At 51.5% G+C, this 25000-nt stretch overlaps 1 protein-coding gene across 2 annotated transcripts; it reads left to right on the top strand.

Moving 5' to 3' along the window:
* The first annotated feature begins 3779 nt into the window (after nucleotides 1–3779).
* On the top strand, nucleotides 3780–19202 carry LOC102975411 (neuron navigator 2). 2 transcript variants are annotated; one of them, XM_055083570.1, is made up of 11 exons: nucleotides 3786–3963; nucleotides 4975–5137; nucleotides 5876–5976; nucleotides 8132–8227; nucleotides 9903–10071; nucleotides 12925–13160; nucleotides 15486–15640; nucleotides 15841–15912; nucleotides 17569–17765; nucleotides 18680–18798; nucleotides 18885–19202. In XM_055083570.1, exons 1-11 carry the CDS (start codon nucleotides 3823–3825, stop codon nucleotides 18894–18896), a joined length of 1461 nt encoding a protein of 486 aa, XP_054939545.1. In that variant the 5' UTR covers nucleotides 3786–3822; the 3' UTR covers nucleotides 18897–19202. The 2 variants fall into 2 exon arrangements, with proteins under 2 accessions (XP_028342865.1, XP_054939545.1); XM_028487064.2 differs by having other exon boundaries at nucleotides 3780–3963; nucleotides 18680–19202.
* The last annotated feature ends 5798 nt before the right edge of the window (nucleotides 19203–25000 follow it).

Below are 25000 nucleotides of genomic sequence, written 5' to 3'. Positions count from 1 at the left end.
GGGTCAGCGGCTCTGGTTTGACCGTGCGAAGTTTGAGATGCCCAGGAGACATCCCTGTGGAAATGCCAGCCAGCCTGGAGTTCCTGGAGGTGGAGGTTTGGGAGACGTGGGCTCAGCGGTGGTTTCGAAAGCTGGGGAGCTGGAGGGATTCTCCAAGGGGTTGAATGGAGATGGCGAAGACGCAGAGGGGCAAGGACTGAGCTCTGGGGCTCTCTCATATCTGAGGTTCAGGAAGAGGAAGTAGAGCAGCCAGCGAGGTGGGTGGAAACCCAGGAGCAGAGAGAAGAAACTGGAGGCGGGAGTAGTCACTGGGCCAGAAGCTGCCGGGCGGCCAAGCAGCGATGCATTCAGCCTATGGGGCTCCCGGAGCCTGTAGCAGGAGCGCTCCCCCAAACCACTTTCCCCATAGGGACTGGGGGGGCAGGCGGGCCCACCCTTTGGCTCGGCAGCCCTTTCCTGACATTCCACAGCATCCATGCGCACTGGAGATGTTTGCTTTGGGTCTGGTTTTCCAAAGCGTGGGCAGAGAGCAAATGCTTCTTTCCAGCCTTGAAGGGTTTGTAAGAATGTGCAGATCTAGACGCGAGGGGCATTCAAAGAAGAAACCAAAGGCAGAGGAGTCGGGGCTCAGGAAAGTTCCTACCCCGTGGGCCGAAGGAATGGCCGTGTGGGAAGGCAGTGTTTCCCACACTAGGGTGTGTAAAGTTAGGTATGCCCCCAGCCCTGCCTCCTGGGGATGACGGCACGAATATGCTGGAATTAAGTGTTAGGGGCTGAGTAGGAAAAATTAACATCAGGTTGCTTCAGTAAGTGGTCCATAGAGGGGACCAGTGTGTGTTCATCCATGCCTGCTGGGTGAAGTTCAGGAGCTTGTGCCCTGGAGTTAAGCAGACCCATCAGACTTGTTTCTAATTCTCACTTTTTTTTTGTTTGTTTGGTTTTTGTTTTTTGTTTTTGTTTTTGTGGTACGCGGGCCTCTCACTGTTGTGGCCTCTCCCGTTGCGGAGCACAGGCTCCGGACGCGCAGGCTCAGCGGCCATGGCTCACGGGCCCAGCCGCTCCGCGGGATGTGGGATCTTCCCGGACCGGGGCACAAACCCGTGTCCCCTGCATCGGCAGGCGGACTCCCAACCACTGCGCCACCAGGGAAGCCCTGATTCTCACATTTTTAATGGGCATGTCAATTTCTTTCTGTCTCAGCCTCCCCGTTTTGAAAATGGAGATAATTGTAGTGTCTCTTCCCGAAAGTAGTGTACGTGGTGCATTAAATAATACGCTGCAGATGCCTGACACGGTGGTCTATGTATTCAGTAAACATGTGCCGATCAGTGTGATCAGATACTACAAATGAGGCAGAGAAGAACCCTGGTCCTAGGGGAGCCAGGGGCCATGCAGGGAGTGATTATCAGTGACTCGGCAGAGCCAGGGGAGAAGGCTCTGTCCTGGGCAGTAGGCACAGGGAGACTAACTCTTAGCTGGGGCTTGTTTTCAACATCACCTCTGTTGTAGGACACCCCTCCTGTGCAGCCTCACTGTGCTGTGCTTCTGAGAACTGGCCGATTTGTGGGGGACACGGGAGGGCCTTGGTCTCCTGACAGACTTTCTTCCTTTTAGTTTGCTTCCCTTTGTAAAGTCATTGTTTGGCCAAGCTTCACAAAGTAACCCATGTGATAAATTCCACAAAGTGGGTGCGGAGGAGATGTCTCTCTTGCTGAGAAAGCTTTCTGGGGAAAAAGCACAGGCCACGTGAAAGAGACTGGAGCAAAGCGCCTTGCCGTGTGACAGACAGACAGGGTGGACTAAAGCTGATTGTTCTCTGCAATGAACTGGAATCTTCGAGATCTATGCAGGACGTGGTTTGGCTAAGACCAGAATGTCACAGTGGAATTTTGTTCAGACTTTACACTCCATTTAAACCCAGAAACCATAGTCCTTTCCCAAGAAAGAACCAGTTTTTGCAAGCTCCCCTCGAAAACCTCCCAAACCAAAGAAAGTATGACTGTATAGTTAAACCCTACAAACCACGGGCTATCCAAAGCACAGAGAGCTGGGGGGTTGGCGGGGGCAGAGGATGATCTGATTTCTAAAGACATTCCTGTCTCTCTAGCCCTTTTAGCCCCAAATCTGTTGGCCTCAGTTTCTCATAGGTATGAAATGGGAATAATTATAAGATTTTTCAAGGGTCTGTTGGAGGTTTCAGATTTTGAAGTGGAGAAGTTTTCTTGGATGCTGACAACTTTTTAAAATAGGAGATGATTTTGTATCTCTCGAAACAGTTCACGGTACAGGTCAAGAAAATAGCCACAAAAAGATTTGGCTGTCCAGGCGTTAAATTTTTCTTCTAGTCCTTTCTGCCCCTGAAATACAATTACATCTCTTTTAACAATTATCATGGTTCTCCTTTGGCAATTAACATTTCCACTCCCTCTCCCAGTTTCACAGGTCAGGTTTGGTTTGGCCTCAAATCCAGTACTTGGGTCCTGGAGAGAGGGCTCGAGTGCTTATTTCTGCAGAGACCACGTGCTCACCATGTCGTTCGGAGATAATCAGCTTCAGCTTTGTAACTTCATGAACTTGGGCTTTTTTTCCTTTCTTTTTTTCTGTTTTAGTTCCAAGAAATGTCAAAGCTTTCTCTTCTGGATCACCCCACACCTCGGCTCCTATAATCTTTGAAATCAATCGAACTTCAAATCCAGTACTTGGGTCCTGGAGAGAGGGCTCGAGTGCTTATTTCTGCAGAGACCACGTGCTCACCATGTCGTTCGGAGATAATCAGCTTCAGCTTTGTAACTTCATGAACTTGGGCTTTTTTTCCTTTCTTTTTTTCTGTTTTAGTTCCAAGAAATGTCAAAGCTTTCTCTTCTGGATCACCCCACACCTCGGCTCCTATAATCTTTGAAATCAACCGAACTTTTTTTTTTTTTTTTTAATAGAAGCTATCTTTTCTAACATCGCAATTCATCATGACTTTTATGATCTTCCAGTTTGTGCTGACTTGCCAGTATCTGAAGGGCAAACCTAAGTAATCGAATAAGGAACCCAGCTTGGAAGGTCCACCTCTTAAAACAGAGGGACTCACAGGGTCCCACAGTCTCCTGATCTGGTGTCCAGCTGGGGAAGGAGGACAGCTCACCACACTGTTGCATGTTTTCAGATAAAATTTTGGTTTTCATGTCGCATCACTCTCTGCTAACTACCTGAGATGTTTCTCTTCCTTGCCATGGGCTTATTAAGCAGTATGGGGGGGTGGGGGAATGAAAGATTGTTTCTCTCTCTAGACACCTTTAGGGGAGTGGGCTTTAGAGTGTGACCAGAAACAGACTGGCATCTTCCACCCGTATCTTTAGGTTTCTTCCCCTTTTTGGCAAATAAAAATCACCCTCAGCTGCCTGACCCTGTCTGCCTTTACAACGGACAGTTGACCTCATTCCTCTGAGTGGGTTTAGATACCAAGAGCCATGTTGTATCTTTATAGGGGCCCAGCTGTGTACACATCGCGGAGGGTTTCAAACCCCCAAGGTTACCATTCCCTTTTGCTGGCTCCTGTTTATCCCTAGATCACTGGAATTTGGCTGAAAGGCATACCGGAGCCATTCAGATTGCCAGAGCTCTGCAAAGAAAGAGTGTAGAGAAGTAATAAAGTCTGGGAATTTCAGGTGCTTTTGATATTGTCACTTCCGGGAAGCACCGGGCAGCTGGTTATACGGGGTTACTCTTTAGCAAACCTGATGATGACGTGGTGGTCAGTGGAGGGCTAAAAGGAGCTGAACTCAGAGCCGCCTTGGTCAGTAACACTCCTCTTTCCCTAGCATCTCGGAGTGCATGGATAGTGAAGCCGAGACGGTCATGCAGCTCCGAAACGAGCTGAGAGACAAGGAGATGAAGCTGACCGACATCCGCCTGGAAGCCCTCAGCTCTGCACACCAGCTGGATCAGCTGCGGGAGGCCATGAACAGGATGCAGGTGAGATCCGGGAGTGCGGCTGAGCCCCAGGCTGCCCGGGGAGGAGCTGCTCCTGCCACGCTCCCTCCGCTGGGATAGCCTTCTGCGCATCTAGATTGGAAGCTTCCCTCAAGGCTCAGCCTGACGCTTCTTCCCCTGCCAAGCCTTTCCAAGTCCTGCAGCTGGAAGAGTTCGTGTAGTGCCCTCATCTGAATCCCTATAGATTTGTTCCTACGGCCCCTGTCACCTTTTGACACGGATTGAAGGCATTTGAGTCTCTGAGCTGTTCTGTTTTGCATCCCTTTCTCTGGATGTAGGACCAGTGCTTATGAACACATAGTAGGTTCTTTATAAGTATTCATGGAACGAAAGACCACTGTGGATTCTACTAAACTGGCTTTCACTGGAGAGCAGCGTTTCCCAGAGGAGTTTCCGTGCAACGCTCGTTCCATAAGAAACTCTGTGAAAAGAAGGGCTCCTTGATCAAAAATGTTTGGGAAATGCTGCACGCTATGTGCCTCTCTCAGATTCACAATGCATACCAACTTATTAAAGGCTCTGAGAAGTCCTGCAGTAAAGGTCTGGGTCGAGAAACGCAGAGTTTTCAAACTTCTTAGATAAGACTTTTTCCACTTACCACCCAGATTCTGGGAAACATTTCTGAGGTCTTGTCAAAGGCCAGCTCTTGGACCCTCCTGTGCCAGAGAGGTCTCGTGGGGGGACTTCCCTGGCGGTCCAGTGGTTAAGACTTCACCTTCCAATGCAGGTGGTGCGGGTTCGATCCCTGGTCGGGGCGCTAAGATCCCACATGCCTCACAGCCACCAAAAAGAAAAAACCCAAAAGAGAGAGGTCTTGTGTATACAGCAAAGGCAGTGACCACTGTTGAATCTCTCTGATGGTGTAACTTATTCTGCCTCCATGGCTGGGATATGCGCTTGATCCCTGCAGGGAACTTTCAATTCCCTCCTCCAGGAAAGACTTGTTCGCATTGTAGCTGCCTCGTAAGTGAGCTTCTCCCTTACCCTTCGCAGAGTGAAATAGAGAAGCTGAAAGCTGAGAACGACCGGCTGAAGTCGGAGTCTCAAGGCAGTGGCTGCAGCCGGGCGCCCTCCCAGGCGTCCCTCTCCACCTCCCCAAGGCAGTCCATGGGGCTCTCCCAGCACAGCCTGAACCTCGCTGAGTCCAGCAGCCTGGGTGAGTGGCGTCACAGGGCCTGCAGCTGGCACTCTGGTCTCTAAGCAAGAGCCCCAAGATGAGCAGATCAGCAGATCAAATGGAGAGGCAGCAGGCGTGTGTGTGCTTAGGGTGTATGTGTGTGGGTGTGCGTCTGCTACCAACATGAGCCCAGCCATTAGACTGCCGTCATGCTTTGCTCCAACGCCCCAACTTCTCCAAGCCATGGGCTTGGATCCCCTCGCCCTCCATGCTGAGTTCTGTTTGATCCATTTTAAGAGGCTGGACTGCAAGCTGTATGCTGCATACCACCCGCCCCCTGCCCCACCTGCCCTCGGTAGCCGATTGGGACGCTGGCTTGGTTTATGACCTTCCTGCCTTGGGGCTGGATTCAGGCTGGCTCGATAATTAGCGAATGTGATCTAGGCAGATCACACAGATCTGTATGTAAGCATATCGAGGCTGATGCTTTGATTTATTATCCGTGATGCTGCTCTTGCTGTCGTTTTGGTTGAGTCTCCCTCCCACTTCCATTTGGCAAAGGTCCATCATCAGCCCGCTGGCTCCTTGATTGGTCCACTGTTGGTTTCCGTGGTTGCGTTCTGCATTCTGCCCTCTCCCCCGCCACCCCCCATCCCATTTCCCCTGCACCACGACACCTGGTTTGTCCCGCTGCTGTGCCGACAAGCAGCGGGGGTGTCAGGAAGCCAGCTTTGCTGTCCCCGTGTGCCTAAGGCTGTTGATGTTTTCCATTCGCAGACATGTTGCTGGATGACACTGGTGAATGCCCGACTCGGAAGGAAGGAGGCAGGCATGTTAAGATAGTTGTCAGCTTTCAGGAGGAAATGAAGTGGAAGGAGGTTAGTTGGATCCCTTACACCCTGCTTGGCCTGTCCCTTCCCCAGGTAGAACTGCCTAGCATAGTGATTCCATCATCACGCCCCATCACCTCAGAGCCCCGAGGTGATTTGGAAATAGTACTAACGTTTTCCCTAACTAACCCTACTCCCCAGCAGCATTTTGACACCGTGAAAGTGAGCCAACGGCCCCTCCCTGTCTCTCGTGTTTGAAAAGTGTGTAAAGAGTTCTAAAAATGGTCCACACTGCACCACTTTCAAGTATCTAACTAAACACTAGCGTCAGTCAGAAACGGCTTTTCTGAATTTTGTATACTCTCAAAGCACTTCAAAGGCAGCTAAGCACATTTAGCACAGAAGGTACAGAAGTAAGCCACCCAAATTCATCCGACCAAGAGTACCTGTTTTAATCCAGTCGTCCGAGGCTGCTGACCAAGTAGAAACTGGGAGGTAGAGGTGGTCAAGCCCAGGAGCACACAGGTGGCTAGCAGTGAAGATGGTGGGGCACCCTGACTCACCGAGGCTGGGAATCTGAGTTTTCTGAGTAGTTTCCGTTCTCTTCCAGCGTCTAGAGGTCATACCCCCGTCAGAGACTGTTTGAGGGTGAGGGCAGGGGTTGACAGTCAAAGTTGATTTTTAGTCGTCAGTTAAATCTAAAGGTTGCCGAGAATGACCATCTCTCAGATAAGTGAGAAAAGACCTCCTGAGCCCCTCATGTAAGTCCCTTGAGGTTTTTGTTTGCTTGTTAGTTCTGAGTATTTTAGCCAACACGCTCTCGTAGGCTCTGAGAGCTTGGGAGCCCACAGGGCCCATCAAAACACAGCGTCTGCAGCCAGCCTTCTCTGCCAGGGCATTCTACTTTGTGGCTGGCTGTCTAGTCTCACTGACGAGGGTAGCCCCAGGATTTTGAGCTGCCAGGGGTCTGAGCATGATCTAGTTGAGAAAGATCCAAAAAATAGTTCCATTTTCAGAGCTTAGCTGGTAGAGTGATAGACTATCAAGGGGGAAGTCCATTCTTATAACATTCTGTTAGTATACACAAGTGGTATCTGTGAAGGCATTTTATTCTAATGATCAACACAAACAGATAGATCTTACATTTTACGGAAGTCTGTCACTTTCCAAAATGGTCTTGTTCTGGATCACCACAGCACCCAGATGAGGTTGGCTGCCCAGATTTTATCATCTCCATTTTACAGTTGAGAAGCCCAAGACCCAAGCGTCACTTACCTAAGGCTGTAAGGCAAGTGATGGGGCCAGATCATCTCACTTCAAGACTGTTGCTCTTTTCTCTGCTGATTTTGCTTAACCGCCAAATACACCCCCTCCTCTCCCCACCTCCCTCCACTCTCCTAATTCTATATTCTTACCAGCATGTCAGATATTTTAAAACCAAACAAAATGGAATGTTCTATTAGTTTCCTTTAATCAGTGCGATCAGTTAGCCCCCACTCTGCAGAGCCCTGTGGGCAGGGAGGCAAAAAGAAGTAGAACAAAGATTATTTTTTGTGAATTTCCTGGAGTTTTACTAGTTTTCTGAATTGGACATGTTTTAACTTTTAATTAGAAGAAAAGAAATCAATACTATTAAAAAACAGAAAAAACAGAAAAGAAGAAAAGAAAAAATAAAAACATCCTGAAGGAATTTAAGATCGAGCAAGGAGACAAACTTGATAGACAAATAAGACAAATACCTAAAAATAAAAAGTGCAGAATATATCATCATACGGTTCAACAGAACTGTTGAAGCAATGTGAGCTCTGAGCCTGGTGGGTTGATCATTGAAGGCTTCCTGGAAGAGGTGAGTTGGTAAGCAAGGTTTGGAAAGGGAGAGATGGCAGAAAGGAGAGGGGAGAGCATTCCCCGCAAAGGATGTGTGATCTACACACCATATGAGGTGCACAGTCGGTAGAAGGTTCGAGATTCCAGAGAGGAGATCCTCTCTTCCTAACCCACGGGTTGCTGTTTTAGCAATAGGGGAGGAAAGTGTTTTAAGACCATTACATTCAGTCCAAGTTACATCTGGTGTTAAAACAAATAGGACTTTTATTCCCCTCTCAAACCGTTGGTGGAGTTCTAAGACAATCTGAGTCCTCTGCTAACCTGAGTCAGAAAGGAGCCACCTGTTTTTCACCTGCGGACATTTCCTCGCCCTTAGGATTCCAGACCACACCTCTTCCTCATCGGCTGCATTGGAGTTAGTGGCAAGACGAAGTGGGACGTGCTCGACGGGGTAGTAAGACGGCTGTTCAAAGTAAGTGCTTTGTGAAGACAGCTACGGCAGTGCGCCCGAGTGGGGGCCTGGGCCTCGGGAGGGAAAGGGCGGTATGTGGCCCGAACCTGGTCGTTCATCGGGCCTGTCCCCTCTCCCACACCCTTATGTTGCTGGGACTTGTCCCCTGGCCCTCAAGGGAACAGAAGGAGGATGGTAAGTATAGGCTGGTAACAGGACCACCTATTCTCATCTGCCCTTGGCAGTGGTTGGCCAGCCAGGGAGAGGCATTTCCCTGGTCTTGAGCGATTATATGAGCCTCTCACAGTGAACTGCTAATGTCTACCTTCTCTTCACCTTAGAATTGTGTCCTGTTGAGTATGTTTTGCAGCGTGTGTTCTGGGGCTACGACATCATGTTTCCACCCTGCATTTTGGTAGGGGGATTTGATCCAACTTACCCTGCGTCCCATTCCAACACTTCAGACTCTGATTTGTGCTGTACGTGACATTGACTTCTGATCCATGGCTGGTGTCAAGGCTGTTGGCACAGTTATTTTTCTCTTCATTCTAATCACATCACTGGAGTGGGTGTTTGCCACAGGAGAAATTACTAATGAGCATCTAGGGAACCCTGACGTACTAGGTGATTTAAAAGAAGCTTTTGGTACATTTTTTTTTTATTGACCTGAAGTAGGTCAATAACTAGAAGTATTCATTAATCACATCCCCTGAGTATTAATAATAGCCCACATTTTTTGTGCCAGAGACCACATTGGTCTAGTTGAGTTGGTCTGATATCAAAACCTGACTTTTAACTAGTATACTCTAGTCTCCTAGCACCTAGACTCAGGTGGCTTCACAGAGAGAAAATTCTGGTCTTTGACCCAAGCTCGCTTCCCATCTTGACAGGCCAGTCTGTAGAAATGAGACGGGGTGAGAGACAGGAATGGCTTAGAGCAGACCAAGCCTGCTGCCCCAGCCGAAACCTTATCTCTGCTGATGGGCAGTTGGGACATCCCTGGATTAGAAAGACCACAGTTGGGGCTGAAAAGAGCCTGTGAGGCGTCACACGTGAGGAAGTGAGACCATTAAAGGTAGAGACTTGTTATCAGGATTCCACCTCAGTCGTGTGGCTACCACGGAGCCCATGGACTTCGTTCCAAGTTCACTGACCTAAAACCTTCCAGTCACTCATCTAAGATGGAACACTTTCCAAATTAAACACACCTTTGTTTAAAACTCTAAGCTGCTTTTTTCTAGCAGCGTGGGGTTTTGTTCCCTTTGTCATTATATGGCCTTTGACCTGAACCAAAAGAAAGGGCTGGTGGAGAGATTGCTTGTCAGAATTACTTTGTCATGCATTTTCCAGCACCATTCACAGGCCCCAATGTCTTTAAGACTTTAGCTGAACTTATAGGAAAAGCAGCTTAACTTTTCCGTGCTTGGTTCATCCAGACTAAATGTTCACCATCTTGTTAGGGTTTCCCACCCTCCCATCACTAACCGAATAAATCTGTACCTTAAGGGGCCTGTGATACGAGGGCATCCTCCCCAGAGAAAGTCAGCTCTTCTGCCCCTGGTTCCACAGCTCGACTTCAACTCAGGCATCAGCTGGGAAAGAGGAGAAGATGTTCGTAAATCACCCAGTGAAGACGTGAGTCTTGGGCAGATTTTTCGCCACATCTTCGACGGGGTCTTTATTTTATTTTTTCCAGGAGTATATCATTCACGTCGACCCCGTGAGTCAGCTGGGGCTGAACTCTGATAGTGTCCTCGGCTACAGCATTGGGGACATCAAGCGCAGCAACACCTCCGAGACCCCCGAGCTTCTTCCCTGTGGCTACCTGGTTGGAGAGAACACAACCATCTCTGTGGCCGTCAAAGGTAATCCAGCCCATTGCAGGGGTGGGAGCTTCCAGAATTGTAGGTTTTGTTCTGTGACTTGGCACGGGAACCTGTGGCCATGATTTTGTTTGTGCATGTATATGTGGGTTGTATTTTTTTTCCCCGTCCACCACAGTTACTCTTACCTAAGCAAGCTGAACAGTCTTCAGCTTTTTCAGCGACCGTCGGAAACAAGTAATTTTAGTTTATTGCTGAAATTACATAACAAAAGGTGCCATTAGCCTTATGACTCTGAGATGATGGAATCTTAATAACCCTGTTGAAACGGGGCTCCACTGATACCAGTGAGTTACTCTTGGCGGCGAGCCTTGGATGCAGTCTCATTCTACAGATGGGAAACCACGACGCTCTGTGGGCCAGAGAGGAGTTGCTCTGAGCACCCTGCGGAAGCAATGAAGCTGCTGCCCACACACGATGCTGTTCGAGCTTCCAACTGCCTCATCACCTAGGGAGGCTACGCCCGAGGCTAAAGTTCTGTGGAACTGTAGACTCACAGAGTATTTTTTTGGGGAAAAAAAAAGTTTCATGGCCAGATAAGTCCGGCATCGTTATTCCCATACAGGTTCTCTAAAGCCTCTGTCCTTTAATGTCCTGACTCTTGCCGTTAAAAAAGCTGTGTGATCCAGTCTGACACAAATGCATTTGACTGCAAAACCCCTTCTTCCTATATTTTATGAACCACTTAAAGAAGAGATTGCTAAACAGTGTCCTAAGCTCAGCCTTCACGGTATCTTATTTCTTCCCTGTAAGGCAGTAATCTTGACTGTAGTTTTGGGGTTGTTTGATGCAAGCTTTGTTTCCTAACTGGGAGGTTTTCTAGAAGCACCCCAACATTCCTCATCAGCAGGAATGAAGATCTTGCTCCCCTGGCGACCAGTAGCATGTTCCTGTTTGAGCCTCACACATAGCCTTATCTTGTTGGCATTCCATAATTGTGGCCTTGGGCTGCACGTGACAGAAACCTACTCAAAACTAGCTTTAGCCAAAAGGAAACATACAGGCTCAGGTACCTGGAAGATCCAGGTATAGGCTTCAAGCGCATCTGGATCCAGGTGTTCCAGCAGTGCCATCAGGATCAGGCCTACCTCGGCTTTGCTTATTTTTTGAGCTTTCTGCACATAGCTGATGAATGGCCCAGATTCATCCTTCTAGCTTAGGAACCTAGAAGAAGGAGAATATCTTTCTGGACAAGTGTGACAGGAAATTCTTAGGGGTGATTCTGGCCCACCATGGGTCAAATGCTCATCACCCAATCAGTCGTTGTGACCAGGGAGAGGCTTTGGCCCAGCCTGGTCACAAGCCCACCCCTTTGGTGGGTGGAGGTGCTGGGTCAGCCCTGCTTGGACCAGCTGGAATGAACTCCTTGCAAGAAAGAAGAGTCCCACTACAAGGGGAAGGAGGGAGGGCTGCCAGGCACACTTTAACAACGGTCCGCTCCAAGACCAGACCAAACCTCTGTAGAAAGAGCGACAGGATTATCTGCTTCCCCGAACAGGCCACCTCGCCACGGAGCCTAAGCTGGTGCTGCTCTCAGCACATCAAGTTGTTTTAGCATCTCTAGGGATCAGCTCGGGTTTATTTTTAAGCCATACCTGACTCTTCTGTTTTCCTGTGGTGCTTGACACTTATGCCTCCAAGGCACCGAAAACCACTCAAGGATTTGAGCTGAAAGAGATCCGTGAGCTGCAGATGATTCACTTCAGTGGCACCGGGGCAGGGTCCGTGGCTTTGTGTGCTCTGAAGTGAGTTCGTCTGCAGAGTAGTCACTGCCAGGGGGGGTTTTGACAAGACACTGAGACAGCAACGTAGATGCAAAGAGAGGGGTCTCAGTGTGTTTTAATCCCTGCCCCGTGTTTGTTATTAAGTTTAGACAGGAGACCCTATCCTCCATATTTTGCATCAAACTTAGAGCCCATGTAGGCTCTATTGAGACCAGTTCTAGGAAAGTCTTAGGCCTGTACCCAGAAGATCTCATTTGGGATCCTTCATCAGGATGATTCTAGAACAGTCACTGCGCTATCTTTGGTCGGGGAAGATTGGAAACAAATGTATAGGTGCGTTGGGGGGTCTGTTTGCAGTGAATTAATTATGTGGATGGAAGATGCTACTGTAAAACAGAATAAGTGCTTTTCAGTTTATTTTTTGCCTACATATAGTGGTTTCTTGAGGTGCTTTTTTAATAGAATTGCCTTAGGTTCTGGATAAGTAACCTTGGCTGGATCCTGTCTTGGGAATGATGTGAAGAAAACCACTCTTGTAAAGACAACAGCCCTGAGTAATGAAGTTCTCCCAGGCGGGGAGGGGGAAAGATGTTTCCTCTTGCTGTTGGAGAGGCTCCGCCTAGGTCTGCCAGTATTCACATCCCCAAATCAAATGGTCCCACCTTGCGTTTTTCCTCGTTTTAACGATAAAGTGTCGATACCTTCATGGTGTATCTGAGTGTGGACAGCAGCGACACCTGGCGTGCAGGGAAAAACAGGGTGAAGAGGCAGCCCCAGGGTCTAGGTGGACACGGGGGATTCACGTTTGGTTTGAGCCAACACCCCCGGTAATGGTAAATCCAGAAAGACAAGTAGGGCTCAGAGTCTTATGAATTCTGCAGAGGATGGATGAGGACTGAGGGGCCAGATGTTAAAGGTGAATCTGTTGGGGGGGCAGCCAGCCAAGCCAGGAGCCAGAGCACATCGTGCCGGTGAGGGGAGCCTGCGGTGTCCCTGGGTGGGCGGGGCTGCCCAGGAAAGGGATAGCCTTGCGTTTTGGCAGCTCCAGGTGGTCAGGCACAGAGAGCCACCCTCTCTGCAGGGCTGCGAACACTTCCTCTCTCAAACACAGGGCTCGCGGAAAACAGCCTGGACTCGCTGGTGTTCGAGTCCCTGATCCCCAAGCCTATCCTGCAGCGCTATGTCTCCCTGCTGGTGGAGCACCGGCGGATCATCCTCTCTGGGCCCAGCGGCACTGGGAAGACCTACCTGGCCAACCGGCTGTCAGAGTACCTGGTGCTCCGGGAGGGACGGGAGCTGACAGACGGGGTCATCGCCACCTTCAATGTGGACCACAAGTCCAGCAAGGTGAGGAGGTCGTTCAGAGGCTGCTGCTCAGCACTTTGAGAACTAGTGATGCCACCACCCCCGTGATGGCAAAGCAGCATTTCCTACAATGCTCACCTTTGATGGTTTTAAAAGCCGGGGGAAGGAGGTCAGAAGGGAGCTAGCAGAAAGGAAGGCTTTGATCCAAAACTTCCCAGCAAGAAGTTCCACGTGTAAGTCGATGTAGTTCATTTCTTACTTCCCCGCTGTGAGATGGGCACGATGCTCAGTGCCGGTAGTTCTTTAAGGTCAACCCAGATGCTCCCACTTCAGTTTACCAAAAATTCATCACGTGCCTACTAGGTTCCCTTGTTTTTCCAGAACAAAACCTTCTTTTGTGGAACAACAATAATAAGAACAACAACAGCTCACATTTGCAGACTGCTTACCCTGGGAGCAGCAAACTGAACACCCCACAGCAGGACCTTCAAGAAAGTAGTTGTCACAATCCCATTTTACAGATGAGGAAACTGAGGCTCGAGGCAGATGACCACGTACCTAAAGCCACTCAGATAGTACTGAGCAGTAGACTGGAGCTCAAGTCAATGTCTTAGACCCCAGAGCCAGCAAATAGGATTGATCCTGCCTCACAGGGAGCAGTGGAAACGTTCGGACAGCCTGACCTAGTCCCAGCCTAGGGTTATGAGGTGTTTTCTCCAACTTGTTCATTATCCATGCAGTGGTTGTTGATGGGTGATTCACTCTGACTGGCCAAAGGGGCCAGGAAGTCAAAGGTGAATTGGCAGTGACTCTCTCCCCTTAAGAATCACCTGGCATCCTTGAAGATGCAGCTCCCAGACCTCATTCCCAGATGATCTGTTTCAGTAGGTTGTGTGGGGCTGGGAATTTGCACCACAAGTTCTCCAAGTGACGTGGACACAGGGGCAGGACTACGGGAAGTGGTCAGAGCCCCTGTACCAAGATCCTCCGTGAATAAGCTCAGAGAAGGCGCTCTCTCCCGGGACCAGCGAGAGAAGGATCCTAGGCACGTGGCTGGAGGTCGAGCCAGGCTTGAATTCAGCCCCCACTCACTCCCCTCGGCCAGGCACCCTTGTACAGAGCACAGCTCCCCAACTATACCCTGCAAGCCTGCGTAAGGAAGAGAGGGCTCCGAGCCTCAGGATCCGTGGCCTTGTCAGGTGCCAGAGGCCAAGAACCCATAGTGGAGAGGAGCTAAAAGGAAAGATAACTAGTAACTTTAAAAATTGGGCTGCTTCTATTGCTAAAAGCCCCATTTTGACTTAAAAGGGAGGCGTGTGTGTGTGTGTGTGTGTGTGTGTGTGTGTGTGTGTGTGTAGGAAGCAGAGGAGATGTGACCCCCCAAGCATCCAAGCCAGCGTGCAGGACAGTGGCATGGGGTGGCGCCCACACCGAGTCCAGATCCAGCCCGGCTGCCGACCCTGTGTGCCGTCTCAGGCTGCTCACCTACTGAGGGATGCCTCAGCTTCCTCATCTGTAACATGGAGACAGTCATAGTGCCCCCCCCAGGGGGTTACTGTGGAGCACAGAAGTTCATATGTGTGAGGTCCCAGAGCTGTGCCTGGCACAAGGTCACTCCATCCTCATGGTGATGAGAATACCATCAGGGAGTTGTTCTGGGTTCACTGGCTGGCCCTTAGCGCACCGTCTTGGCCTTTCCCCATCGCGCATTCTTCTTTCTCTTCCTTTTCTGATGCGCCCCTTGCCCCAGCCGTGCTGAGCTGTGTCCTAGTGCCAGCTCCAAACAGTGCCCTGCCCATTCTTCACAGTTAAGGCCAAAGGTTCCCCTTTCACCCAGACCTTCCAAGGCCCCCCATGCGTGGAGACCACCCCCCCTGCACCATTCACTGTCTGTCTGCCCCAGCACTAATCAGCAGGACATATGTGTGTTTGGGGGCAAGGGGGTCCTTTGCTGCGCTGATTCATCAAGGGCTTCTGTGTAGATGGCTCTCAGGCAGTGCTGTGGATGTAGAGAGATGTATGAGGCACTTGCCCTCAGGAGCTTCCTGGGAGGCTGGCAGAGTAAGAAATAGTAGCGCTTCTAGAGAGTGCTGGAGCAGGTGCAGCACCATGCCTGGGCGCCCCCGTGGTGCCTGCTCTTGCCCAGGTTTTCTGTTGCCTAGTGAATTCCGGAAGCCAGGGCCCAGGCCTTCCTCACCACTCCCCCGCCCGCACCCCCTGCGCCCAGGCAGATGCCCTGTAGCGGACAGGCACTCAGCACCGGTTACCGCGAGGCCTCAGGAAGGGCCCCGGGGCAGGGGAAGGCCCCGAGTATGTGCGTCTTCCTGGGGGCGTTCACACCCACTCGTTCCTGCCCGGCCTCCGCAGGAATTGCGCCAGTACCTGTCCAACCTCGCCGACCAGTGCGCCAGCGAGAACAACGCTGTGGACGTGCCTCTGGTCGTCATCCTGGACAACCTGCATCATGTCAGCTCCCTGGGCGAGATCTTCAACGGGCTGCTCAACTGCAAGGACCACAAATGGTAAAGGCAGCTCTGGACCTCGTGGCCCCTGGGAGACACGTGTGCTACAGGGGGTAGGAGCGCCGCACGCACGTGGCGGGGAGGGGCTGGGGTCGCACGGGGGGAGGGGCAGCAGCCAGCAGCCATCCACCCAGGCCCTGAGATGCCCCGGGACGCCGCGACAGCTTCTCCAGCTCTCTTACCCTTCCTTTCCCCCGCAGCCCTTATATAATTGGCACAATGAACCAGGCTACCTCTTCGACGCCCAACCTGCAGCTTCATCATAACTTCAGGTAAGGAGTCACTTTTTGAGTACCTGCTGTATGCCGGGAGCTGTGAGCATTTTTTTCCCAGCTTCACTCATTTGATTCTCACAAAAGCGTCAAGTCGTTAAATATATCATTCGCAGTTTACAAATGGGGAGAATTAAGTGGTTTGTGTGCGGTCACACAGCCAGTCGACGGCAGGGCTGACTTGCACCCAGATCTCTTTGATGCTAAGTCCTGGGACAGCAGTGCCCCGGGGGCAGCTCTGGGCAGGGACTGTCGTCATGCAGCCCTGCACGTCACCAGTGGCACGTCTGTCTGTCCCAAGTGGATGTGAGCAGTGAAACCTCCTGCGTATGAATGTCTTCATGCAGCAGAGTCTGTGGCCCTCAAGCTCCAGCTGCTGTGAGCCCTCTGCCCCGGCCCCGTACCGCGCTACCCCAGGGCTGGGGTGTGGGGCTTCTGCCATGCTAGGTTGTGTGGCCTCTCGCCTGGCCGTTGCGAGATGAATGCCCTTTGCCCAGTCCTGACACTCAGTGGTCTCCATATACTCCTCCCCTGCCTGGGGCCTTAGGTAAGGATGAACAGCCGTCTCCTGGGGTGAGACCCACCCCCCCCGCCCGCCCCCGGCTCATTTTCATGGCCATTCTGCTGGCATCCCTGTTGAAAGAAGAATTGCAGTTATCAGAGAAATACCAACCCCGCCAGGTCACTGAGATCATGGGTCGCCTCTGCGTCCAGGCTGTCCCTGTCTTATCCATGCTTTCTCTCGAATGTCCCTCAAGACCTTTCTGCTCCTGCTTCTCCCGTCACCGCCGCATCATCTCCCAGCACACTGTTGCAGTCATTTTCTAACCAGTATGCCTGCCTGCCCCTTGGCCCCCCTGCAGGCCATCCTCTGTGCCAATGGCAACCGGAGTGAACATTCTGGAATTCAAATCTGACTGTAAATCCTCATGCAAGAAGTCCCTCAGTGGCTCCCTATTGCCTCCAGAAAGAAATCCAGGCCCCTTAGGTTGGCAGGTCAAGTCTAAACTCTGGTTACGCTGAACCTCTGGCAGTTTCCCTGAACACCCCACACTACTGCTCATGCCTTTGCAGATGCTGCAGCATGCTCTGCACCCCACTGCCGCCCCGACCCCTGCTCCTGCCTTGCCTCATGTGGCTGCTCCATTCATCTCCTTTGGTCTCAGCTCAGGTGTCCCCTCCTCTGAGGAGCCTTCCTGGTTTCCCCAGGTTTCATCATCTCTCGTTCCTCTTATCTGCCTCCTCCGCTAGACTGTGAGCTCCTGGGGAACAGGGACTGTGTCTGAGTCATTGTTACAGCCCCACGGCCCAGCACGGAACCCGTCACAAGCAGAAGGGGCAGTTAGCTCAGTGGTCAGAGCTCAGCCTCTGGAGTTGGACTGTCTTGGTTCTAATCTTAGCTCTTCTGTTGACTAGCTGTTTGATCTTGAACAAGTTACATAACCTGTCTGTGCCTCAGAATTTCTACCTGTAAAGTGGGTGGCGATCATATCCATGGCACAGGGTTGCTGTGAGGAGTTGTGAATTGATATGTGTGCAGTGTTCAGAAGAGTCCAGTTTGAGTATTAACATATGCACCTTCCAGCTCTAGTGAGCTTTGATTCGTGAGGTTGGCCATAGTCCTTGTCATGGAAAAGTGTTCCTGACTTCTTCCAGGTGGGTGCTGTGTGCCAACCACACGGAGCCCGTGAAGGGTTTCCTGGGCCGGTTCCTGAGGCGGAAGCTCATGGAGACGGAGATCGGTGGGCGGGTACGGAACGTGGAGCTGGTGAAAGTCATCGACTGGATTCCCAAGGTCTGGCATCACCTCAACCGCTTCCTGGAGGCTCACAGCTCCTCGGACGTCACCATAGGTGGGGAGGGGAGGCCGGGTGCGTGCCGACAGGCGGGCTGGCAGGGGAGGGGAGTGCTGCTCCTGGGGCCCTGGCCTCCTCGGATGGCTGCCCCTGGGCCCTGGTAGCTGGATGCTGCACTGGCCACATGGATAGAGAAGGGGACAGAAGGACAGGCACAGCCTAGACAGACGCCGGGCCGTCCTGCACCCACATCCCGGGGCTGTCTCTGCCCTTCCCTCCTGCCCAGAGCTCTGCGGCTGACGAGCAGCAGAGAGAAGTGTCCAGCCCCAGGCTGGTGCAGGAACTGTGGGCTCAGTGAGGGGCCCCCACCCCGAGGCTCCCCCGGGTGGAAACCACCCTGTGGGATTGGCTTTGCTTTAGAAATAAAATAATGTTATCGACATTCCTAAAGCGTAAGCTTCAGAGAAAGAACAAAGATCACTGGTCGTCACACCATCCTGATGTAATCCTTGTAATTGGAGCTTATTTTTTCTGTCCTTGTCCATACATGTTTTATGTAGTGGCAGTCATAGTGTACATGCAGTATGTTCTTTTTATTTTCACTGCACATTGTCTCATGAGCATTCTGTATTGCTCTGCAAAATAATCAAACGTGGGTGCACCGTCACTTCCTTAACTGTTTCTGTTCTCCCGGACATCTACTGTGCTTCCATTTGCAAAGGTTAGGACTAATAATATCTCAATGAACATCTTTCTGCATAAAGCCTCGCCTCCCTCTGGGGTGATTCCCGAGAGGAACGCGGTCTCAGGGTGGGGTTAGGGAGGCCAGGCCTCCTGCTCTGTGCCCACCACGTGGCAGCTGGTATTTCTTCTCTCGCTCAGAAAATGCAGGGTCCCTCCTTTGAGGGGTGCCCGGGCTGGCTTCTCCTCCCCCCCGTTTCAGTCTGACTGATGTTCCCTGTGGCCCCCAGGCCCCCGGCTCTTCCTGTCGTGCCCCATCGACGTGGATGGTTCCAGGGTGTGGTTCACCGACCTGTGGAACTACTCAATCATCCCCTATCTCCTGGAAGCCGTCAGAGAAGGACTCCAGGTAAGAAGCACACTGCCCACTGACCTCCTCAAAGTTCGAGGGACTGTTCTAGTGACGAGAAGGGTTGTCTTTGTCTCCCTCTTCAGAAATCTGACTGACGTGAGGTGACAACCCGTCACCTGTGAAGCCATCCGTCCAGCGCAGTGTAAGACACACTGGGCTGCAAATCCTGGCTCTGCCACTGTTAGCTGTGTGACCCTAAGCGAGTCATCCAGCCTCTCTCTGCCGTAGTGCCCTCATCGATGGAAGAGAGAACGATAGTACCGTGCCACAAAGAGCTATTCAGGGCTCAGTGACATCATGGCCATCAAGTGCTCAGCATAGTGAGTGCACAAGAACTGGAATATGTCACTGCACAGTTTGCAAAGCATCTGCTGTTTGGTTCAAGCTCTGCATTGGTCCTGGGGTTAGGCAGAGATTTTTTGGTTTTATCCCTTTTTTTTTTTTTTTTTTTTTTTTGGCAGTACGCGGGCCTCTCACTGTTGTGGCCTCTCCTGTTGCGGAGCACGGGCTCCGGACGCGCAGGCTCAGCGGCCATGGCTCACGGGCCCAGCCGCTCCGCGGCACGTGGGACCTTCCCGGACCGGGGCACGAACCCGTGTCCCCTGCATCGGCAGGCGGACTCTCAACCACTGTGCCACCAGGGAAGCCCAGTCCCCATTTTTTAAGAGAAAATTATGGCTCAGAGTGAATAAGTGACTTGTCCAAGGTGAGGAAGTGAAACTTGAAGAGTCTGGGATTTGCATCCAGGCCTCAGGTTCTTGGCCCTAAGCCCCATGGCACTCGCTGCCTGACACCAGGACCCCTCAGAGGTGACCCTGGGCCCACGTGGCTGCCCATCCCTCCTGCCCTGCTGCAGCTGGAAAGCCCAAATCCTTCCTTCACTTCTCACTCAACCCAGGGGCTAATGCTAGGAGCTTAGCAGTAAATTGGGGATTGTAACAGTTTTATTGTTGAGTCTGGAGGTGGCCTGAGAAGGTTGTCGGCTTTCAGGACCACTCTGAGTAATTAGCAGGCATCACGCTCGGCTGAATAGTCCGGGAACCAGCTTAACAGCTGGGTTTCTGAGGGCTGTGTTTCCTCATTACCGGACAGTGGGAGACACATGATGCTGGTGGAGGACCCAGGGCGGGGTGGGGGTGGGGGGGTGCACACCCACATGCACGTGTGTGACGGCACGCCTTAATGGCTTCCGTCAGGGTTTGTCTTTGTGTACGTTCGGCTGAGCCTGGCGAATGTTCAGCTGCTTTGTATCTGTAACATGCAGCAGCACTGAGGGTCTTCGGAGACATTCAGGACAACCAGGGCTTGAAAAGGAAGGTGGTGCGCCTCTGGTCACTGGTATTTCATTGAACTGGAGCATGTAGGCTGCGTATTCAAGCCACCGTGTTCAAATATAAGTGATCGTGAAGACAGAGAGTAGCAAGAAATTCGGCAATCCCTTGACCGGCCTTAGTTTCCAGTGTCTGAAGATCATTAATTGATGGCAGCATTTTTTAAAAATTATAATTGACATACAGTATATTAGTTTCAGGCATCCAACATAGTGATTTGATATTTTTGTACATTATGAAATTACACTATGGTAAGTCTAGTGACCGTCTGTCACCGTACAGAGTTACTACTATATTATTGACTATATTCCCTATGCTGTACATTACATCCCCATGACTTATTTATTTCACAGCTGGAAATTTGTACCTCTTAATGCCCTTCAGCTATTTCTCCCATTGATGGCAGCATTTCTATTTTGTCGAATGTGGCTTTTGAAAGAAAATATGAAAGATTTCAGATCTGTCAGTGGACTCTCTTTAGGTCGAAAAATTCACTGGGTAAAGTAGCCATAATTTAGTCTTTACTCAAATGGATTTGTTAGGACCGCAAACCCAAACAGCCACCCAGTCACTCCTGTGTTCTTGGGATGCCCCGCCTACTGGATTCTTGGAGTCTGTTTCGTTCCAGAAGCCTCTTTCTCTTCCCATCAGGGGCTTCCTGGGACTGCAGTAGAAACCCACACTGCTCGATAGAAGCCACAGGAATTGCAGGGGAGGAAGGGGCGCTGTTTCCTTCTATTTCTGCCTCGCCTCTCACTTCTCCCCTTTGCTTCTTTGCCCAAATATGTCTCCTGGTGCAGGACAGGAGTGACCTAGAGTATGCTTGGAAAAAGTCGTGGGTGCTGTTGAATAAAGGCTTCCTGCCCAAGGAGGCACCAACCAGGAGGGGTAGGCTTTGCTCTAGCCTCCAGCTATACATCAGAGGCCCCTCTTTGGTCCTCGCTAAGGATGGACAGAGCTAAGGCCCTGCTCCTTGGACCTCAGCTTGAAAGAAGACCTTGTGGGCATGGCTATGAAAGTGGGGTCTGATCTTCCCTGCCCGTCCTGGAGAGGTTGCTGATGGACTTGATCTTCAAGGGTCTCTTTCCCACCAAGAGCAAGGAGGCTGTAGGTGAAAGGACTTGGGGGTGGCTGTGGAACAGCCCATTGAGGACAAGGAACAGAAACGTGTCACCGTCTCAGGAGACTCACCAGTTCACTGTGAGGCAAGAAAAGGTATCACTTCCCTGTGCTGTTGAGGTCTTTTGAAGGACAGTCTTTCAAGAACATGGAAACAACCAGGGGAGGCAGCCAGAGTTAGCATTGTACCAAGTTGCTCAAAAGTGAGCCCTCCTGCCCCAAACCTGTGACTTCATCCCATTCTGCAGCCTGGGAGACCCCATGGAATCTGCAGATTCATGAGGAACCCTGGAGTGTTCTTCACGTCTCCAGTTTTGAAGGAAAGTTTGATGACATTTATTGAGAGGCTGCTACCTGCCAGGCACTGTGCCAGGGGCCTGACAGGCGTGATTCCGTTTAGTTCTCAGCTCCCAATATGTACCTTATAGACGAGGAAACCAAGGCTCACAGTTTTTGACCCTTCCCCAGTTCACTAGGCGGGGTGTGGATTGAGCCAGCGTCGTAGCCCATAGCTGACTCCTCGGTTACTTCCGTGATTTTTCAGGCTGTCCTGAGACCCCTGTTGCTCCACCCAGACCCCTCAGGTGGCTCAGGGGACCAAGTTTTATGTTTCATAGCGTGACGTTCCCCATAAGATTTCATTTGACAAAAAGACTCTTCTATTCAAAAAGAGAGGTTTAAAATTCCTCACTCTCCTTCGTGTTACCTTGAGTCCCGTGCTCACTGTGTGCTGGGCGCTGTGCAGGCCATTAACTCCGCCCTGACCCTGCGAGGAGTGGTGTGGCCATGAGGTGAGCGCACTGTGGTTCAAAGCAGGTAAGCCCTTGGCCAAGGTCATAAGCTAAGAAGAGGTGGAGTCCCCAGATTGGGCTCTGGCGGGGCTGCGGGTGGTGGTTGGCAGCACAGAGACCCTGCTGCCGTCAGGTCTCACCAGGGGCTTCCAGTCAGCCCCTCCAACAGGCACAGCCTTGCCTGGAGGAGATGTGGCATCGCCCCCTAGTGGATACCAGGTATCATTGCAAGTTTTGGCTCCTGAGTCTTTTCCCCCCGGGGAGAGGGGGGGCGAGCGCGCAACTGCATGTAGGCTCTTCTAGAATGTGTACCTTGATGCCTTCACGTGTGACAGACGTGCATCCCACAGAGTGAGAAGGTGCCCAGTGGCCAAGTTTTCAGTTTCCCGTGTCTTGTCTCCTTCTTCCTGACCCAGTGGGCATACTAGGCTCCCCACTGCCTTGGGGAAAGTGAGTGTCCTGTCTGTCTGTCTGTCTGTACAACTGTCTGCTGTTTCCCAGAGCTGCCTCGGGGCTCTGCAGGGGGACCAAGGAGCATTACGACACATCCTTTGCTTGCCACGGTACTTACCCAGCCATTCATCACCTGGACTTAGACATGTCCAGCGGCAAGTGGAGAGGCTTGTAAAAATATTCTCTGTTCTTGCAGACGACGTTAGATGTGCCCAGGTGTGCATTTGTCTTACGACTTAGTCCTCAGCCCTATTCCCCTTTGGAGTTTTCATTGTAAACACCTGCCAAAGTGTCTAAAGCCTGCAGAGTCACTCAAAAGACCCCTGTCCCCCTGGTGGAAAGGGGAGAGTGGGGAGCCATTGATCACATGACCCAACCTGCTCTGAGACTCTGGGCAAACCTCCCACTGCTAAGCCTCGGGTTTCCCATCTGTAATCTGAAAAGTGTGGACTAGAAGAGTTTCTTCAGGCTGGCTCTGTGGAGCCCCAAAGTTCCGCAGACCACTCATAGTAGGGTCAGGGGAACAGAGCAAAGATTTAAAAGCCACGAGGCCGGACCCTCTAGGAACTTGATGAGCTCGGAATTCTAGGCTCTGTTGTTCTGCAGCCCTGAGCATCTTCTCTTCCAGGCTGGAGGATGGAGACAGAAGCAGTAGCTTTCAGAAACGACGTTTGGTTCAGCCTCACACGTGTGAAATCTGGCTTGGGAAAGTCAGCTGAGTGCTGTAGGGAAAGCCCTTGGAGGGAGAAGCTTCGACAAGTTGCAGGAATGTTTCTCATGTTCAACAGGCTTTTTCAGTTCTAAATATCCCCAAGCGCTTTGTGTTCCCTTCCTCCCTGACTCGTACCCATGCGCACACGAACCTTCACATGATCCCTTCCTGCTCGGACCGTGAGTCGCCTTTCCAATGCCAGACTGAGCTCTCAGGCCTGGGAGTCACCGCTGCCCCAGGTTAAGGAAGGTTTCGCAGTAGACAGGGCTGGAGCACTAGACAGGAAGGGCGCTGGTGTCTGAAAGCGCTGAGCTCGTAGAAGGCTGTGTATCTTGAGTGGAGGAGGAGGCGGCCATGGGTGAAGGGAGGTGGCGGGCCTGTCTGCAGTGTGGGCAGGGCAGGCACTTCCCTGAGACAATCGGAGGGGGCTTAGGCAATCGTGAGACAGCAGAGGGACAGCAAGCCCAGCCCAGGTGACGTGTCCTCGTCGGGTGGGCAGCCGGGCCTGCATCTCCCTGCTCCGGTTTTGGCTGAGTCACGTGGCTCTTGCCGATACCGAGTGGTTCAGAGTGGAGTCTGTCAGGAGGGGTGGAGAAGGGAAAGGTCCAGACAAGGATGCCAGGGTCCTGGGTTCGAATCCAGCTCTGCTCCGAAACCTTTCGCAACTGGCTCTTCTCTTTAAGCCGTAAGTTCTCCATCTGGTAGATGAGGCGGCTGGGACCCCAGTTCCTTCCAGCTGAGGCAGCCTGTGACCTGGGAAAGACGTGATTTTATCAGTCAGAGCTCAACTCTCTTGTACTGTCAACCTTCTCTCCCCACATCCCCCTCCCTCCCCTCTCAACTGTAAGGGCTCTGGGAGGACACAGGGAGCAGGCGGACGGACAGACAGGCCGCGGTCCAGATGTAATTCCACTCTAGAGTCCCCCCCCCGCAGCCGTTGTAGTTCGGGGGCTTTGGTCTTCGTACCCCTGTGGTGCCCTGCAGAGGGGGTGCCCTTCCAGAGCCACAGGTGGCACTCTCCTGGGTGGGCACATCTTGTCCTGGCTGTGAGCCAGTCCTGCCACATTTGCTCAGACTTCAGTGGGGGTCCACGGACCTGGGGCACACTTGGATTCCAGTCCTGCCTTCTCTCGTCCCTGGGCCTGGCTCCTTGTCTGGGAAACTTGGGTAGTGATGCTTCCTCTTGGAATCACATGGTGGTTAAACAAGATATTTGTCAAGTGCTTCTCCTAATCCCTGGCACGCAGGGAGCTGTAAGGTGTGGCGGCAGGGGTGGTGTTAAAGGGAAAAGAGACAGAGAAGGCACCCAGCCACGTGAGATGCAGAGCCTCGCCTTGGAAAGTGGTGCAACCTAGATTTTTGTTCTTTGAAGAGTGTATGTATTTCTTGAAATTGCCAGAAGAAGTCACTAAAATCATTGTATTATTCGGTATTTCAGGCTTAAGGAAAGGAGCTTGGAGGCATGGTACTGGTCTTACAAAATTATGTGATAATTCCGCTTTAAGAGCAAATTAGTTGTTTGGGGCAATTTTGAGAGATACATGAGGGAGGAGAAGCAGTTACAATTCCAGTACCCACATGGAACCCCTTTAACAATTTGCTGTTCTGAAAGTGACCAGCGCCTCTACACGGGGGCTCTGAGAGTCAGACCCACTTTAAGAAATGGGGTTTTATCGAGCCAGAGCCATTGGTGACCTCTGCCTGGGCTGCTGATACCCAGCACCCCATCTGTGTGCCGTGGAGGAGGCGGGGGTACTCTTTCCAGCTCCACATTCAGTGACGTCGTGTTGGTA

This window comes from Physeter macrocephalus, unplaced genomic scaffold, assembly GCF_002837175.3.
Source record: "Physeter macrocephalus isolate SW-GA unplaced genomic scaffold, ASM283717v5 random_1634, whole genome shotgun sequence".
Taxonomy (NCBI): Eukaryota; Metazoa; Chordata; class Mammalia; order Artiodactyla; family Physeteridae; genus Physeter; species Physeter macrocephalus.
This window is presented reverse-complemented; position numbering and strand designations above follow the sequence as displayed.